Genomic DNA, 18601 nt, shown 5'->3' on the forward strand with positions numbered 1-18601 from the left:
GCAAGTCATGACAGGTTTGTTAATAGCTGTTGTATATTGTACAATTGAACTGTGATTTGGAAGCAAACAACAGGCAAGAAGGTGACAGGTGGCATTGGTTCTAGGTATCACAACAGTATCTTCAGTGGAGTAGTTATGAGATCCAACATAGGGAGGCACCTGTATGCTTACTCTAGCATGTATGACATGCAGAGTTGTTCAACCATGTCCATACATCAGGGGGGTGGTCGGGTAGCCTAGTGGATAGAGCGTTCGATCATCACGCCGAAGACCCGGGTTCGATTCCCGACATGGGTACAATGTGTGGAGCCCAATTCTGGTGTCCCCCGCCATGATATTGCTGGAATATTGCTAAAAACGGCGTAAAACCATACTCACTCACTCCCTCCATACATCAGGCAGGTCTCTGTATGTTTGGGAAGAGGATGGCACCGATGTCACCAATCAGTGTTGAAGTGTGATGGGAATGTACTGTACACAGTCATCTTGTATATCCCGTCTTCACTTAGGAGATAAACCTACTGTGTTTTGAAATTTGATGTAGTCCCACTGTAGAATTGATACCTCTTTATTTTAATTTGGAACCGACCAGGCTGGTATTTGAGACCCAGCGTGTACTAGAGGAAATATAGATACGTTTTACAGTTCATATGGGGTGATCGATCGGCAGCCATTTTCTATGAATCGATATGTAGGCTATATATGTATTAATACGCACGTTTTTTGTGTGAAAAGACTTAATATATTTGAAAGGGGTTTCCGTAACAAAAAGGAAACCTCTTTTTAACCAATGAAAATCAAGCATTCATCAATGTCATGGTAGAATACAATATAGCAGGAAGTATATGCCATTTGTTCACCTCAGTCATCCCTGAAGTCACATTATGTACAGCCTCTTTAAGGATGTTGATAAAATGTACAAGCTTTAAAAATAGTTACTTACTTTTAATAATGATGACTCCCTGAATAGAATTTGGTATTTCATGCATATTCTCACAATCCTCACATCGATTATCTGTATATGTTCTGCTGATACCGATTATCATATCTCTCCCACTTTTCGAAGTGATTCTTCGGCTATTGCGTTTATCTGTGTAACCCAGCTAAATCTGTGGGGAACAACTCACTACACACTTCCCTATCTAAAATAACGTCGTCCGATATATGACGTCATCAAGTTGCAAGCACATATTTCATTCTTCAATGCTCTTTGTGACTTATCGTGTAGCTATCTTGTATTTGGGAATAATAGTGATATCATAATTCAGGTCATCTAAGTATCAGATTGTAAAACTGTTCAGTACACTTACAACAGTGATAGTGTAGGTGTGTTCTCTGCTCCATTCAGATATAGCAACACCTGTGGCCACTTTCTGAACCCCACTTGCACAAAGTGCACTGCAATGTTAAAGTTCACTGTTAGACAATGGGAGTTACAGCACTAAGATCACTTGGTGCATCGCTGTAAAGATTTTCACATAAACAGTTCAAGCAACTTAATGTTTATAAGACTCAAACTTCATCAACATGTGCAGTATATTTATGGTGGCTATCTTCTTCCGAGTAATTCCTATGTTTTATCTCACTATTGCAGCCATTTATGTTCCATGTCTGAAATATGGCATCTCTTTGTTCAACAGTGTTTGTTGTGTACATGGTATGTGTATTTTCAACAAGATCCTGGGCCCCGTTCCACAAAGCAATCTTAGTGCTAAGATGACCGTAACTCCCATACTTTAACACAGGCTTACGACAGTCACTAAGATCGCTTTGAGGAACGATGCCCAGGTCCTCAAACAACATGAAATAAGTGTTACCAATTTTAATCATGATCATTTTCTGTCCTTTTTGACATTCATGAGTTAGATAAGTAAGATTTGTATTAACTAATATTTAGTTTTATTTACTGATAGTTTCTATGGAAGATACTCTCCCGACATGTGCAGCAATACTGTGTTTCTGCTTCACTGCATACTCTAAGTCAATGTTGTTCTTTCCCTCTGTGATAGCGTCCTTTGTGCCAAACATTAGCTGTCTCCCACTTGTTTTTTACTGACATGCGTGTTTAATAAATAAGATACTCATCAGGCGTGTTCTGTCTTCATGTCATCCTGGAAATAGTATTTCCTTTTCAACTGGAAAAGTTTTATGATTTCTAAACTCTTGGATGTGGTGCTAATTTCAAATCTAGATTCCATTGTAGTCAGTGCCTTGTGTTATTCGTTACAAGGATGCTCTTATGTAATCACTGATTGTTGGCTGTGAATGCATTGCGTCATTTTTGTGATCTGAAGAAGGGAATGCTTGAGTGATCTATTCTCACAAACCATTGGCAAGCCAATAGCCTTGTTTACGGTTTGATATCCTTTATGCATAATAAGGAGGCTGTCCGGTAGCCTAGTGGTTAAAGCGTTCGCTCGTCATGCCGAAGACCAGGGTTCGATTCCCGACATGGGTACAGTGTGTGAAGCCCATTTCTGGTGTCCCCCGCCGTGATATTGCTGGAATATTGCTAAAAGTGGCACAAAACCAAACTCACTCACTATGTGTAACAAGCAGGTGTGAAAAAACTGTCCCAAATAAACACACTGGTCCAGCGGTAGAAACTAACAGTTTCAGTCCACTAGTCCTTATAATGATTAAATATAGCAAAACACCCCAAAATGGCAAATTTCTACTAGTCCTTATGACACCTTTACAATTGGGCAGTTTGGCAAGGACTACAGGACTTGTGCCAATTTCTTAATCTGTGGTCAACAGGGGCCATCTGAACAGTTATTAATCGGTATAAGAATACTGCAATTGTTGCTATTTCTACTATCCATGAGCCAGAGGTCTCGCAATTAGCCAACTTGATGTCTTGAGAACATTGAAAGGATAATAGTAAATATAAACAGAATTTAATAAAGGTCACTGACAACAAACACTTCAAACTTACAGAAATGAACATGAATATATCTCAACACAACCTGGCTGTTTAATAAATAAGATACTCATCAGGCGTGTTCTGTCTTCATGTCATCCTGGAAATAGTATTTCCTTTTCAACTGGAAAAGTTTTATGATTTCTAAACTCTTGGATGTGGTGCTAATTTCAAATCTAGATTCCGTTGTAATCAATGCCTTGTGTTATTCGTTACAAGGATGCTCTTATGTATTCACTGATTGTTGGCTGTGAATGCATTGCGTCATTTTTGTGATCTGAAGAAGGGAATGCTTGAGTGATCTATTCTCACAAACCATTGGCAAGCCAATAGCCTTGTTTAGGGTTTGATATCCTTTATGCATAATAAGGAGGCTGTCCGGTAGCCTAGTGGTTAAAGCGTTCGCTCGTCATGCCGAAGACCAGGGTTCGATTCCCGACATGGGTACAATGTGTGAAGCCCATTTCTGGTGTCCCCCGCCGTGATATTGCTGGAATATTGCTAAAAGTGGCACAAAACCAAACTCGCTCACTATGTGTAACAAGCAGGTGTGAAAAAACTGTCCCAAATAAACACACTGGTCCAGCGGTAGAAACTAACAGTTTCAGTCCACTAGTCCTTATAATGATTAAATATAGCAAAACACCCCAAAATGGCAAATTTCTACTAGTTCTTATGACACCTTTACAATTGGGCAGTTTGGCAAGGACTACAGGACTTGTGCCAATTTCTTAATCTGTGGTCAACAGGGGCCGTCTGAACAGTTATTAATCGGTATAAGAATACTTCAATTGTTGCTATTTCTACTATCCATGAGCCAGAGGTCTCGCAATTAGCCAACTTGATGTCTTGAGAACATTGAAAGGATAATAGTAAATATAAACAGAATTTAATAAAGGTCACTGACAACAAACACTTCAAACTTACAGAAATGAACATGAATATATCTCAAGACAACCTGGCTGTTCTGAAATGCAAACATGCCAGTGAATTTGGATGTAGTACCTACATCAGTGAAACATCAAAAACAGCTGGTTTAATGTATTCAGGGAGGAACAAACTAATAGCAATTGAGATAACTGATTGTTTCACCTCTATTCATGCCATACACTGTTCATGCCATACATTGATACACAAGCCGATGCTACAAACCAAACATGCAACAAGTTTTCAAGAACAAAACATTTCAACTTCTCATTACATGAGATATTTCAAATAGGTTTTGAAAGATTTAGGCATTGAAATCAAATGAATTTTCTTAGCATTCACATGAATGATAACATATACCGTATTCGACGTAATAAGCGCCCACGGCGATATTTGCTGATATATTGGCTAGTGAACAAGCCCAAATTGCATCCCTTCCGGTTGATCTATGTACACAAGACTTATTTATTCGGTATAATACGCACACGTGTGTTATATGCACCCTTATTTATGGTCAATTAAAATCTGGTGAAAAATATCTGTCGTACATAAACATGTCAGGCTGTCAGCATAAACAACGAAATTTATCTCTCAACTATGATTTTTTTCACCAAAATAATATTCTAATAAGAGCCCCTTATTTCTAATTTTGAGAGCGCCCCGGGCGCTTATTATGTCGAATACGATAATCAATAAACTGTGAAATGAATAATTTTCCCAAAGCCTGAAGGATACTTTCAACTGGGGTCAGATCCTTTAGATGAGCGGTGAATGCAGAATGGCCTTTGTGAAACAGCAGATACACAACTCAGTTGATCCTCCGCTGCTGGAAGTAGAAGAAAGTCTCCTTGATAATATCATTCCTGTGTCTGCCTGGCAACATTTCTTCCTGGTGGGAGAAGAAGGTGGAGGGTTGTCTCCCTTCAGCAAAATCAACGGCATTAATATTGATGTTGGGGAAGTTGCTATGCATCCAGTTGAGGAACCTAGGTGTTGGGAAATTGATCTTCTTCAGCAGGGCTTCCATGAAGTACATGTCCTTACTCTGGAATATGTTGACAGGGATGGTGTAGGACTTTGATATCTGTGTTATGTTCTCATTCTCTTGTATCAGATGATCAATGTACCAGGAGATCATATGACGAGGTTTAAGAGTGTGGACATTTGTGGAGATCTGGTACTTTTCTGCAGCTTTGTTGCAAGAACCTGGTGCCAGTTTGGCAGATTTGTCAGCATGTTGATAAGGATTATTGATGATATCCTCAGAACTTGTGCTCTGCTTTCTCTTGGCAGCTCTGGTGGTTTCCCTCATACATTCAGAATTAGACGACATTCTTCTCTGGGAAATATTGCCCTTGACACCTGGCTGGTTAATTTTGGGTGACATATCCAGAGGTGCAGATTGCTGAGGAGGAACATACATGTGTGTCTGCGGAACTTGGGCCCTCTGGGAATCTGCTGGTATCATACTTTCTCCTTCCGGAGTTGCATTCCAGTTCCTGTCTAGAACCTGATCCTGATTGTACATCAGTCCAGGTGGAGGCACAGAAGGCACATTGTTTGCCATCCACTGTATATGTTCAGGTGCGAGATGTCTTGATCTCTCCTGCCCATAGAAAGAAGGTGGTTCTTGAAGGTTCTGGTAAGCCGGTACACCAACCTGGAAGAAGTTTCTCTGACCACGATTTGGCATGGAGACTTGCCTTCCTCCAACATCAGGAGTAGAGCTAGCCAAAGGACATCCAAAAGACGTGTCTGTACCTGGCTGGCCCCAGGTTGTATGAGCAGATTTACCCAGGGATTCTGACATCTGGAGCCGAGCCTGATCAAGGGTATGGTGTTGCATTGCTGACATTTGCTGAGACATAACAGGCTGTCCAAATGCATCAATGCCAGGAACTGATTCATATGCACAGTTGTTATCTACAGGTACAAACAACGTGTCCGGGACAGATTGCTGTGAACACCTGTTCTGAAGCTGGGGAAACATGTCATGACTTTGAGCATTGTGATATAGAGTTGGCTGACTGAGAGACTCCATTTCAGGGACCATCTTTTGATTCCTTGTGTTCAATGCATGATTCACATTGTTCTCAAATGCAATATGAGTGGAATCAAAGGAGAGTGATGTGATGAATTCACTGTCACCTGATGTTGACTTTGCTCCAGGTTGTGAAGGTTTTGAAGTTGTGATTGAATGATCAAGGGCACCAGTTTGGAGGGAGCTGTTCTGTGTTACAGAGCTTTCTTTGTAGCTTGAATTGCAGGTCTCAGGGTTGGATGCCTCAAATGAGGATCCAGTGGTTGAAGGATCCAATGTTTTATCGCTATTCTGGGTACTGATTTCGTCAATACTGTCATCAGTTCCATTAGTAAAATATATCATATTTCCATTTTGTTCTGCATTTCCATCTGACATTACAGGATGCTTCGTTGCACAAGGATTCATCATGATAACTCCTGTGTGGCTGCCTTCGACTGACAGCCTGTTATTGTTACAGTTCCCTTCAGCAGGTCTCTCTTTGGCTTGTTCATTTTCACAACCAGTGCTGACATGTTGATGTCCATTACTCTTTGATGATTCCAGCTTGGGGATGTTCATGGCAGCACTGTTGCTGTTGCTATCCTCAACTTCTATCTTGATTTTGACACTGCCAGTCCCTTCAGTTGGTTGTTGACACTTGTCTCTCATGGCTTCACTCTCTGCCCCAGATGTGTTGCACAGTAACAGGAGGTTGCCACAGTTTTCCATTCCAAGCTGTTGACTCTGAAACATACAGACCATGATTACATCAATTAACCAAACATACAGAAATCGAATCAAAATATTGGACACGATTATATCCATTCTAATGGCTCTGAGACCGCCTCTGTGGTTTAATGGTAGAGCGTCTGCCCGGAGAGCGGAAGGTCCGGGGTTCGATCCCCAGCCACGTCATACCTAAAGACGTTAAAGGATGGTACTTGTTGTTACCCTGTCTGGCGCTCGGCATTAAGGGGCTAAAACAAGGACTGGTAGGCTCGGAGTCAGTATACTGTGTGTGAGTGGGGTATTCATGTTAAACTGCGGCATGGTATCTCAGTGTGCTAGCACTATAAATCGGCATCAGTCCGGACTAGTACAAGCAGCCACACACACGCACACATACACATGCATGCAGTCGCTATATAAGTGCAATAATCTTGGACGCGATGTTAAACCCCAATTCACATTGAACATTAAAGCTTCAACAGGGGGTTTATGGGTTACAACTAGTCCCCAGCTACCAATGCTGGTCGTAAGAAGGGACCAAATAGGTGGGGTGGTCAGGCTTGGTGACTTGGTTGACAAGGTGTCATTATACAACACAGGAACGTTGTTCACAAAATTAATCTGAGATTGTCTAATCCAGACATGATTATTTACAGGACATTGCTGGAATACGGCTGAGTTCTTAAAAGTAACTTTTTCTGTCACCTATATTTTTCACTGGCAATAGCAGGTTTGAATGAATCGACAAAACCCTGTTAATAACCGTATGGCCCAATCACTAGATTCATGCATATTTTTCATTTAGTGACTTTAGACGGCTGGTGACTGCTATCGGATACGGCGCTGGCTGTAAGGAAGGCAGCTTCACTTGCCTGTAGAGACAGATTTTCATCTCGTAAAACGATAGTACTCATAATATGTGACGTAGATGTAATGAAATTAATAGGAAACAATTGTTTACAAATGTGGTAAACATCTGCGGAACGAGAACAATTTGGTTCACTTATAGCCTGGGTTCAATTCCATATAACCTGCTGTGTTGTACCCTGGGTACGTTTCGGTGGTAGTTTGTTTAACGCCACACTCAGAAATATTCTAGCTAGACTATATGACGGCGGTTTGTAAATAATCGGGTCTGGACCAGACAATCCAGTGATTGACATTATGAACATCGATCCACGTAATTGGGATACGATGACATGCACCAACCAAGTCAGCGAGCCTGACCACCTGATCCCGTAAGTCGCCTCTTACGACAAGCACATGGGTTGCCGAAGACCAGTTCTACCCCGGATCTTCACGGGTCAGTTTCGATGGTAAACCGATCGCGAGTGTCCCTGTCAGTTACATTATTTTCAAACGATCTCTCGAATGTTAAAACTAAACAAAGCTGTGAATTGGAGTTTGAAATGGTCTCGCACTGCATAGTTTTGAAAAACGAAATTGTGTGAAGGATGGCGTTCTGTTCACAACGTCTATGCCTATTTTGATTCTATTCCCTCACTTTTCGCCCACGAATATGATTGACGTTACGGTCAATGTTACGTAAATTCAATTATGCGTATTCAAACAACACTAATATAAAACAGAAACCGCGATACTTTAGGCAAGATCGATAATGCATCTGTAATATTTGGTAACCATGCCTCCTTCGCACAGCAAACATTGATGAAACGTTAGACCTGGCGTTTGTGTGAAAGTAGGGGGCCTATCCTTGCTGTCTCGTTTCACTATTTAAAGTTGATCCTCTCGTTAATTTGTATGAAAAAGAATACAGTGCGGTCTCACAGACATCCTCCAAAATATATTTAGTCTGTAAATAGATTCAGATCATGAAGCATTATCTTGTAATAGTTCGTACCGTCACAGACGTTTCAACGCTGATTTTACCGTCTGCAATCAAGAATTATGGGAAATATTTGACCGGATGCAGACCGCTAAAATAGTTATTTGGGTTTTATTACCCAGTTGTTCGTATACTGATCATTTCAGACTCATATGCGGACATTCAAACTGCTTGACATCTTGTATTTTATGAGTATAGTTTAGGACACCATATTATATTTATTATAACCATTCGTTACTTCTCCTAACAATACTTTATCGTCTTACAATCATAAAACGACTTATTTTTAAACCATACTACTCTAAAGAAGTTAAAGAACACCCAATTTTTGTATATGACTATAGTTAATCTGTCATGGTTGGTTGGTCTTGCAACACACAGCCTTCCAATTGTGGGTGTTCCTTAACTTGTTTTGAGTAGTATATATTATGGCTACGTACGGGTCTGTGTCTTACTCCAGGTCGTATTACGTATCACCCTGTTCTTGTCTTATATTTTAATAACTGGGAACTCTATCGTTATTTGGACAAAGATTTACATTGATTTCTGTAAAATACCCTCTGTAAAGAGAGTTCAACAAATAGCCTTTACATGATTAAGGATGAAACGGCTGGCTCTAGTATTGATAAAAGTGCATTATTTTAAGCGCCATGCGTCGGTTCTTTTCACTATTTGGCACTACACATTACACAGTGCCTCAGTGTTTGCCTCCATGACTAAAGCACGAGTTCCACAACAGGAATTGTCCAAGACATTCTTGTCACTCAGGTCAAATATAAGTGTCTCAAATGAACCTTCAACAATGTCAAAACCTTAAAAAAATGTTACTTTAACATGCATAATAGTTCCGAGGTATTGAAAGCACTGCTCACATGAAAAATAATTGTTTGTAACTCACATACAAAAAAAACCATGGTCTGAATCGTTATCTTGGTTGTTTAATTGTTTAAAAAATGCGAGATATATATGTTGTAATTCATTTTCTCATAATGTACAGAGACTGCTTCAGTCAGTGTTGTATATACACTTGAATCGACCCCAGCCGCCTCCTCGTATCAAAATCGTGTTCAGCCCCCCGGGGATTTTGGTCATCAACCCTTGTAGTCCGTAAGAGGGGACACACAGTGACTGTGGGTCAGGCTCGGTGTTTGCATCAACCCCGACAACGTAGATCGTTGCTCAGGCATCAATCACTGGTTTATCTGGTTCAGACTCGTTTTTTTTTTAAAAATCTGTCGTGATGTAGCTTGAATAATGATTATTTCGTCGTTAGGTTGTATAGAAAGCATCTGCTTGTAAGGTCATCCTCGATTGTTCGATCCGAAAAAGGCGACGATTCAAATTACACCCATGAGCGAGAACAACTTTGTGCAGTCATTTACATGAAAGATGGAGATGCATGGTAAACGAATTTAGGGACTATGGGGAAATAATTTATTATAGTGTGTGTGTGTGTGTGTGTGTGTGTGTGTGTGTGAAATTAAAGGGTTTGGGGTGACAAAAAAACGGTTCATAGAAATACAGTAAACTACGTTTATTACGAACACGCTTATAACGAACTGACGGATATAACGAACTTATTTTTTAGTCCCGGTCATTTCTTGTATATATGCTGTATGTACGCTTATAACGAACTACGGTTATTACGAACTAAAATTAATGGTCCCTTTGAGTTCGTTATAACCGTAGTTTACTGTAGAAACAAAATATAATTGAACATAATTTAGGGACAGGTAATTTATTATAGGGAGGGGATGTCATGAAAGAAATGTGTGGGTGTGTCGGCAAAATATCACACTACTAAGGCCAATCTCATCGCCCACCCCATAATAATAAATAGCCAGTGCCTTGTCATAATAGAATAGGTATATAGTCTAGGTACTCTTGTGTTAGTTCCAGTGACAAGTTCGCGAACACAATGAGTCACATGTACACGAACCCTTAGAAGCCTTAATCGGCATCATTAATGTGTATATGTTTTAACACAGGATGTAGCTATAGATGTGCCCCCCGTTGTAATTGTGTGGGCATGAGTTAATGGGTACCCGGTAGTCCTTTATTGACACGACCCGTGAAGCTTCCGGGGTAGAATAGGTCTTCAGCAACCCATGCTTGCCGTAAAAGGTGACTATGCTTGTCGTAAAAGGCGACTAACGGGATCGGGTGGTCAGGCTCGCTGACTTGGTGGATGCATGTCATCGATCCCAATTGCGTGGATCGATGCTCATGATGTCAGTCACTGGATTGTCTGGTCCAGACACGATTATTTACAGACCGCCGTCATATAGCTGGAATATTGCTGAGTGCGGCGTTAACCAACAAACCAACCATCCAACCTTTATTGACACACAGCTGTCCTAGGCTATGGTCGTGGTTTCATTTTCAAGATTCGTTCGGGTTTGTCTGCACCATGGTCGCGGTAATCCTGCACAACCTGCATCACTTCGGATTTCCTCTCAGGGGAATCTAACGAGATCGTGGGGCGAGGTGCACATCATCGTATCCCAGTTGCCTGGATCGATGCCCATGATGTCAACAGTTTGTCAACAGTTGAATTTACTCTTCTATTTTTCAAATAACTGGTCGGTATGAGTATGACAATTCATCACAATGCCCTCAGTTCGTCAGAACCATACCCCAGCTGGGTGGTTTCCACTGTACAAAACACTTCAAGATATAAAATATTTGGCCCTATTTTTCACTGCTAAATTGCTATGGACAAAAGCAACGTCAACACTTGCACAACAAGAGGAAAAATATGTCATTATATCTATAAAATAAACTATCTATGTGGAGGATTACCAATCACTACTGCAATCAAGATGTTGCATCCATGGTTTTACCAATATTAACATATGGCTCTGAAGTTTGGGGTTTCCAATACTACGAAACTATAGAGATGGTACAGACTAAATATTACAAAAGGATTCTTAACCTACCAAATAATGCAAGCAATGACGCTGTTCTTGGTGAAACTGGAAGACAACGATTATATGCGTATTATATTAGTAAATGTATTAAATACTGGACAAAATTAATCTCTATGAACACTGATCGTCTACCGAAGCAAACGTATTTAATGATGTACAAATTAGATGAATCTGGCCGTATATCCTGGGCAACATATATAAAAAACATTCTTTTCAAGTATGGATTTGGCTACGCCTGGATAATTCAAGATGTTGGAGATCCGCAAATATTCATTTCACAATTCAAACAACGTATCGTGGACTGTGGTCAACAACGTTGGATTGAAAACCTATCTCAAAAATCAAAACTTAAAACATATGTAACTTTCAAATCGGTATTAACAATAGAAATGTACCTCCAGGAAGTAAACAAGAAGATCTATAAAGAAACCTTAACAAGATTCCGATGCAGCTGCCATAAACTTATGATCGAAACTGGATGTCATACCAATATAGAAGAAAACAAAAGATTTTGCCCACAATGTCAAAAATTGGACTTCAACTACATTGAAAATGAATATCATTTCCATCTTATTTGTACTTCATATTCAACAATACGTTTACATTTTATTGATAAATATTTTCACACTAATCCATCATATGAAAAATTTGTAAATCTTATGTCTTCTAAATGTAAATACACTATTACACAACTTGCTAAATATATCTACCACGCATTTAGATTACGCGAGTCACTCACAATTCACTGATATATTATTTATGTATTATATTCTTTTAATGTATTTATGCATACACTTTATTGATATCATATATGTTCTATGGGCCTATGGCCTGAAACTTGGAGGAAATAAACTCTACTTGAAACCTCTCACAGAGGAGTCTTCTGGCAGGTTGAGGCAGATCATGTCATCACACAACACAATCTTCACAATCACTTTATTAAAGGCAACGGAGAACATAAACTTGAAGGCATTTTGTTCAATCGCAATCCTGATCAAAATAACGTGTAAACACTATTTACATAAGTTCAGAACATGCACGTTTAGTTATTTATTATCAGCTCTGGTGATACCTTGCCATGTTGGTAACACTGACTTTAATGCCCACCTTGTGGCAGGGTCTTTTCTTTGATTTTAGAATCTGCAGTGACACCGCAGTATGGCGGAAACTTACATTCCGGTTCGTGATTTACAAACAGTAAACCAATTTTAATTTCACGTCATTGACATCACTCGGCTTAGCTTCAGCTCCCGAAAGTACAACCCAAAATCAAAGCGAACAAATCATGAAATATTACAAAAACACAACTATATTTAAATTTATTGTGTAAAATAGAAATTACTGACACTCATTTATCAATTGATATTGAACAAATGGGAGAAACCTTTACAACTCAATTTGACGTTATTGTAAAAAATGAAATTATAGATATTTATGAATTATTACACAAATGGGAAAAATCTTGACAACAAAAGCATCACAAAAATTGTCATGAACTGTACAGACGAAATGATGCGTCATCCTCGATTAACCAGTGGATCCAGTGTATAATCGAGGTTAATGATGACTGGCTATTACTAGTACTCAGACCATTAATCATTACAACAGTCGATCAGTAGCGCAGCCTCCTCATCCGAGGACATCCCCGTGGGGGTGGTGCTGGGGAAACTAACAGACACGGGGTTGGTCTCGGGGGGTGGGTCGGCCTCACCTTGCTCAGCGCCCCCACAATACTTGGCCAGGCTTTTCCGGAACTCCCGGGAGGGCACATCAGCTGGGGGGGTGGGGCCGTCAGGGAGCCCCATGGAGCCCATCAGCTGGTAGCTGTAGGGGCTGGAGGTTGGCGGGGGTGGGGTCAGGAAGGGCGGGGCCTGCTGGTAGGGGGACTCGGCAGCGTGGTAGCTCTTGTAGGCAGCCGCTACGGATGGGGTGGATCTGGTGTAGGGGGGGTAGGGTGCCGTACAGGGGGGTGTAGGCGGACGACTGGGGGTAGTAGCCGCTTGGGTAGAACTCGCTGGGGAAGAATGGCTCGGCTTTAAACGATCTATGAGATCCCTGACGAAGACCCAGAGCTTCTGCGGTTGTAGTCATCGTTGTGGTTGTGGATGTGGATGTTGTCGGGCCTGCACAGGAGATAATCAATCTCATTAAAATCAGACCTTAGTTCTCGCTACCGCTTAACACAGATCTGAAGACATCCCATTAGGGGTCACGTCTGAACGACCTTTCATCCGACCAATCAGTGCGTCGCTTACCAGATTATGCAAGTGGCAGTCGGAATGTGATTCCTAATCATGCAATCTCGAAAACTTTAACATGGGGTATTCCGAACGATAGTTACGGGTTTAACGAGTGAATCCTTACAATCTAGACCATCTATTAGCCATTCCAGAATGTTTTTTGTTCAGGTTTCAAATTTGTAATCGAGAATTTGTCAAAATATGTTTCGAAGCGTAGTCGCCAATTTTAAATTTGTGCCGTAAAGCACGAGAAAGCTGCCTTCTGATTGGTCATTCCATTGGTCGGTCAAAGTTCGCGCAAGGTCGGTCTGACGTGACCCGTAATGGGATGTCCTCAGATCTTTGTTTAGCGTTTGAGAGAACTACGATCTGATTTTAATGAGATTGAGGAGATAATGGACTGTTGTTTGTAAATACGTTTCGACTTGCATTGTTTATTTTTACATTTTACAGTGGGATTCCTTCATATGAAGTGTATGTAACAGGTTTATGCGTTTCGCTGAGTTGATCAACATTTGGAATTTACTCTTCAGTTTTTAAATAACTGGTCGGTATGGGTATGACAATTCATCACAATGCCCTCACTTCGTCAGAACCATACCCCAGCTGGGTGGTTTCCATTGTACAAAACACGTCAAGATATAACTGAAATACTGTTCAAAGCAGGGTTAAACCCACCCACGCACTCCCTCACATTTCATATCAGACCCGTGAAGATCCGGGTTAGTATAGGTCTTCAGCAACCCATGCTTGCCATAAAAGGCGACTAAGAGGCGTCTAACGGGAACGGGGGACCACCCTCGCTGACTTGGTTGATGATGCATGTCATCGTATCCTAATTGAGTGGATCGATGCTCATGGTGTGAATCAATGGAACGTGGGGTCCAGACTCGATTATATACAGACCGCCGTCCTATAGCTGGAATATTGCTGATGCGGCGTTAAACAACAAAAAAACCAACAAACAAACTTTTTGAAACTTGAAGACATGTAGTTTGTTATCAGGACATGTGGTGTGTGGCTTACCTGAAGTGGCCGCCCAATCTGTGCCCTCTCCTCTTGTCTCGTCTGAAAACATCACACCTTGTTAAACATTTAAAGAGTAAATATTGCTGGGTAACTCCTTATCTATAAAAGAAGATGCTAGACAAGTAATAACTGGATAGCCTTTCCTCTGCAGGGTTAGAAACTAACAGTTTTTGTCCACTAGTCCTTATAATGATAAAATATAGCAAAACACTTAAAATGGGCCAATTTCTACTCGTCCTTAGGATACCTTTACTATTGGCCAGTTTGGTAAGGACTACAGGACTAGTGCCAATTTCAAACGCTGCTCAGGGAAGACGATTTTCGGCTGACATTTAGTGACTTATTTGGGGCAATGGTGGGAATTCAACAAAATCGAACACAGAAAGGGCAGGAAACTCTCAGCGCATTGAAAACTGACTTGCACAGGAACACATACAGATGTACATAAAATTCAATTTAAAGTATCAATTTGCACGTCATGTTTAGAGTGTCTTGAATAGTTGTATTTGTGTGAAGCTGTGGACTTTCGTGTGATATGATAAGTGAACCTCATCTTTCATCTCTGAACAGCAGGGGCGGCTGGGTGGTCTAGTGGTTAAAGTGTTCGTTCTTCCGGTTCGATAACCCACAAAACGTGAATCCCTTTTTTGTGTCTCCTACCGTAATATTGAGGGAATAATGTTTTGTTTGTTTGTCGTTTAACGACAAGCATAGTCGCCTTTTACGGCAAGCATGGGTTGCTGAAGACCTATTCTACCCCGAAATCTTCAAGGATCTTGAGGGAATAAACGCGGCAAGAAATGGTACTCGCTCAGCCACTCTGAACCAAAGAAGATAACAGACGCGGCTTCGCACCTATTTCGAATAATAAACAAGAAAATAGGAAGTAACCCACCCTAATCATTCTGATAGATACTGCCCATAGCGGGACGCACTTATTCCAGTTGTAGTTATCTCCCTTGACTGATCAATGCACTTGAACATGATGGCGGATTGTTTTACCTTTCTGAAGACGGATAATGGTCTGGCGTAGGCTGCCTGTTTCCGTGAGGACGGCGTTGAGTCGGCCGACGCTGATGTTGGGGAACTGTTGTCTCAGTGACTGAAGGTTCGCCCCTGCCAGCGAGCCGTGGCCTCGACCTGGAAACCGATACCGTATTTCCTCGATTTAACGCCCTGGGTTACGAATAAACGCGGGTGGTTTATGTTATGTAGTTAATGAAATTACTGGGCATTATCTAAAAAATAATGAGTTCGAAATTTGTGTCGTAAATTTGGTGAGTTGTGGCCCTCGCTCCGTGTTTTTTAACTTAATGCATAGTGTGCAATGGGGACAAGTTTTCTCAGAAACTACTGAAGTTACATGAATGAAAGTTTGCATGCTTACCTAAAAGATACTTGTCAAGACAGTTCGAAAATTGGCCCCGTATTTTTTTACAGAGTTAAGGCCCTCGATCCATGTTATTTTACTTGGACACCGCCTCCGTGGTCTAGTGGTAGAGCGTCCGCCCGGAGAGCGGAAGGTCCGGGGTTCGGTCCCCGGCCGCGTCATACCAAAAGACGTTTAAAGATGGTACTTGTTGTTACCCTGTCTGGCGCTCGGCATTAAGGGGTTAAAGCAAGGACTGGTCGGCTCGGAGTCAGTACACTGTGTCTGAGTGGGGTATTTATGTTAAACTGCGGCATGGTATCTCAGTGAGCTAGCACTATAAATCGGCATCAATCCGATCTAGTACAAGCAGCCACACAAACACACACGTACATGCACGGCGCTATATAAGTGCAATAATCTTGGACGCGACGTTAAACCCAATTTCACCTCACCTATTTTACTTGGTGCATATATATCTGCAATGGGGACAAGGTTTCTCAGAAACTACTGAAGTTACTTGAATGAAAGTTTGCATTCTTACCTAAAACATACTTGTCAAGACAGTTCGAAAAATGGTTCCGTATTTTTTTTTTCAGAGTTAAGGCCCTTGATCCATGCTATTTTACTTGATGGATAAGTATCTGCAATGGGGACAAGGTTTCTCAGAAACTACTCAAGTTAGTTTATCGAAGTGATACTTATCAAGACTAAGTTTCTTTTTCCAGAGAAGGGGCCTTTTGTGTGTATTAAATTCACATTTAATTTTTTTTCTGATGACATAGAGTGGGCAAGTGCCTATCTCTTGTTAAGACTTTATATAGCACTCTCTTTTACAGCTTAAACTCGCTACTATATGAACAAACAAAATTCCAATGTGTTCAATGGCGGGGGGATAGTGATAACACTGTTTTCTTGTCATCTTTCCGATGAATCGCCGGGGGTAAAGAGTTTCTGAAAGAAATATACGCCCGTGCGTTTAATCAAAGAAATACCTAAACATTATTCAGGGTGGAAGTTTTTTGTCAAAAAAGCCGTGTCTTTTAACCCACTGTTCAGGTTTGTGGAGAAATGGGGAAATGAAACAATTGTTCCCTTTATGTCGTAGATCAAGGGCAAAGTGGAAACGTATTTGTATGAGATCGATTTCGCTTGTGACAAAACGTAGACATAACCTTGGATGGCGTGTAATACGTCATCCAAGGTCATGTCTACGTTTTTTCATGATTCGGAATGATTCTTAGAAACACGGGTCAGCATACTATACCTGCCAACCGAGCGTCTACGGGAACCTACCCGTCAGCACCTCCTCGGGTACAGGTATCGAGCGTCCCGCCTCCTCATCCTGCACCTGACGGCGGCGGAGGGCGATCTGTTCCCGGGACACCTTCTGTCTCTGTGCACTCAGACAGCAGCTGCTGCAGCCACAGTTGGCGAACAGGCAGAAGCGCTTGTGGCCCTTCAATGGGCTGATGACGGCATGGTTACGACATCGCGCGCAGGAGCGTAGCTGGGTGTCTTTCTTCTTTGCTTTGGTACTCGTATACTCCTCGGCCATCTTACACCTGTAATTATTAATTAACAGTTAACAACCCACTGCCTTGAAATAATTCACGGCACCTATACAGAAGACAGAACAATATATAAACCATGACACATTTTGCGGATGGGAAACTACTAACAGGTTGGTTGGTTGGTTGGTTTGTTGTTTAACGCCGCTCTCAGCAATATTCAAGCTATATGACGGCGGTCTGTAAATAATCGAGTCTGGACCAGACAATCCAGTGATTCACATCATGAGCTTCGATCCGTGCAATTCGGATACGATGACATGCATCATCAACCAAGTCAGTGAGCCTGACCACCCGATCCCGTTAGTCGCCTCTTACAACAAGCATAGTCACCTTTTACGGCAAGAATGGGTTGCTGAAGACCTATTCTAACCCGGATCTTCACGGGTCCTACTAACAGGTATTAAAATCAGAATTAGTTACTGTCAATAATAATAATAATAATAATAATAATAATAATAATCACCATCATCTGAAGATACGTGAGTGTGGTGGAAGACACATTTGTCTTGAAAATATCTTATTAATTTGCTTCAATACTCAGGATTTTTTTTTTTTCATATTCATTCTCGCCCGGAATATTCCTGAGGAAACACATTGCGACAGGTCAGGTGATTGAAAATCTAACGTCGAATCGGCATTATTTCAGGCATAAAGCCACTGACCGGCCAGGTAATCATATTTCATTATTTGATACATATATTTGTGTGTTGAATAAATGAATTCGGTTACCACGTAACAGGGCTCAGCATCCAGCTGATTCCAGCATACCACTACAAAAACTTGAAAATTGTCCCTCTAACTCCAAATATAGTGACATTAATATTTGTCTTTGAGAATGTCAATACATGTAGTGATTTGGGGAAAAATACCAACTAATCCTATTTCCATGATGATAACGTTTGTGTGTTTTTGGTGTGAGAAAGTTACACAGGGACCTTTTAATGAAACCTTTTCTTTATCTGCACATGTATAATACATGTACCTCTGAATCCTTGAAAGAAATAACAAATG

At 41.0% G+C, this 18601-nt stretch overlaps 1 protein-coding gene and 1 pseudogene across 1 annotated transcript; both read right to left on the reverse strand.

Annotated features, from left to right (window-relative positions):
* Window positions 1-4658: 4658 nt before the first annotated feature.
* LOC139473132 (uncharacterized) lies at window positions 4659-12458 on the reverse strand. Its single transcript, XM_071255650.1, has 4 exons — window positions 12451-12458; window positions 12244-12368; window positions 8464-8495; window positions 4659-6617 (listed from the first exon to the last, which is right to left on the reverse strand). The coding sequence occupies exons 1-4, from the start codon at window positions 12456-12458 to the stop codon at window positions 4659-4661; spliced, it is 2124 nt and encodes a 707-aa protein (XP_071111751.1).
* Window positions 12459-12970: 512 nt separating this feature from the next.
* On the reverse strand, window positions 12971-17574 carry LOC139473272 (doublesex- and mab-3-related transcription factor 1-like; annotated as a pseudogene).
* Window positions 17575-18601: the final 1027 nt, after the last annotated feature.

The sequence above is a fragment of the Haliotis cracherodii genome, unplaced genomic scaffold, assembly GCF_022045235.1.
Source record: "Haliotis cracherodii isolate W230 unplaced genomic scaffold, xgHalCrac1.p SCAF_27, whole genome shotgun sequence".
In the NCBI taxonomy this organism is placed as follows: Eukaryota; Metazoa; Mollusca; class Gastropoda; order Lepetellida; family Haliotidae; genus Haliotis; species Haliotis cracherodii.

Coding starts and splice junctions, on each gene's coding strand:
- LOC139473132 (XM_071255650.1), bottom strand. Junction 8,496..12,243: donor AGAAGACTCCTCTGTGAGAG/GTTTCAAGTAGA, acceptor TCTTGATTGCAG/ACGGTAAAATCAGCGTTGAA. Junction 6,618..8,463: donor GCGTTGAAACGTCTGTGACG/GTACGAACTATT, acceptor TGTATGTTTCAG/AGTCAACAGCTTGGAATGGA.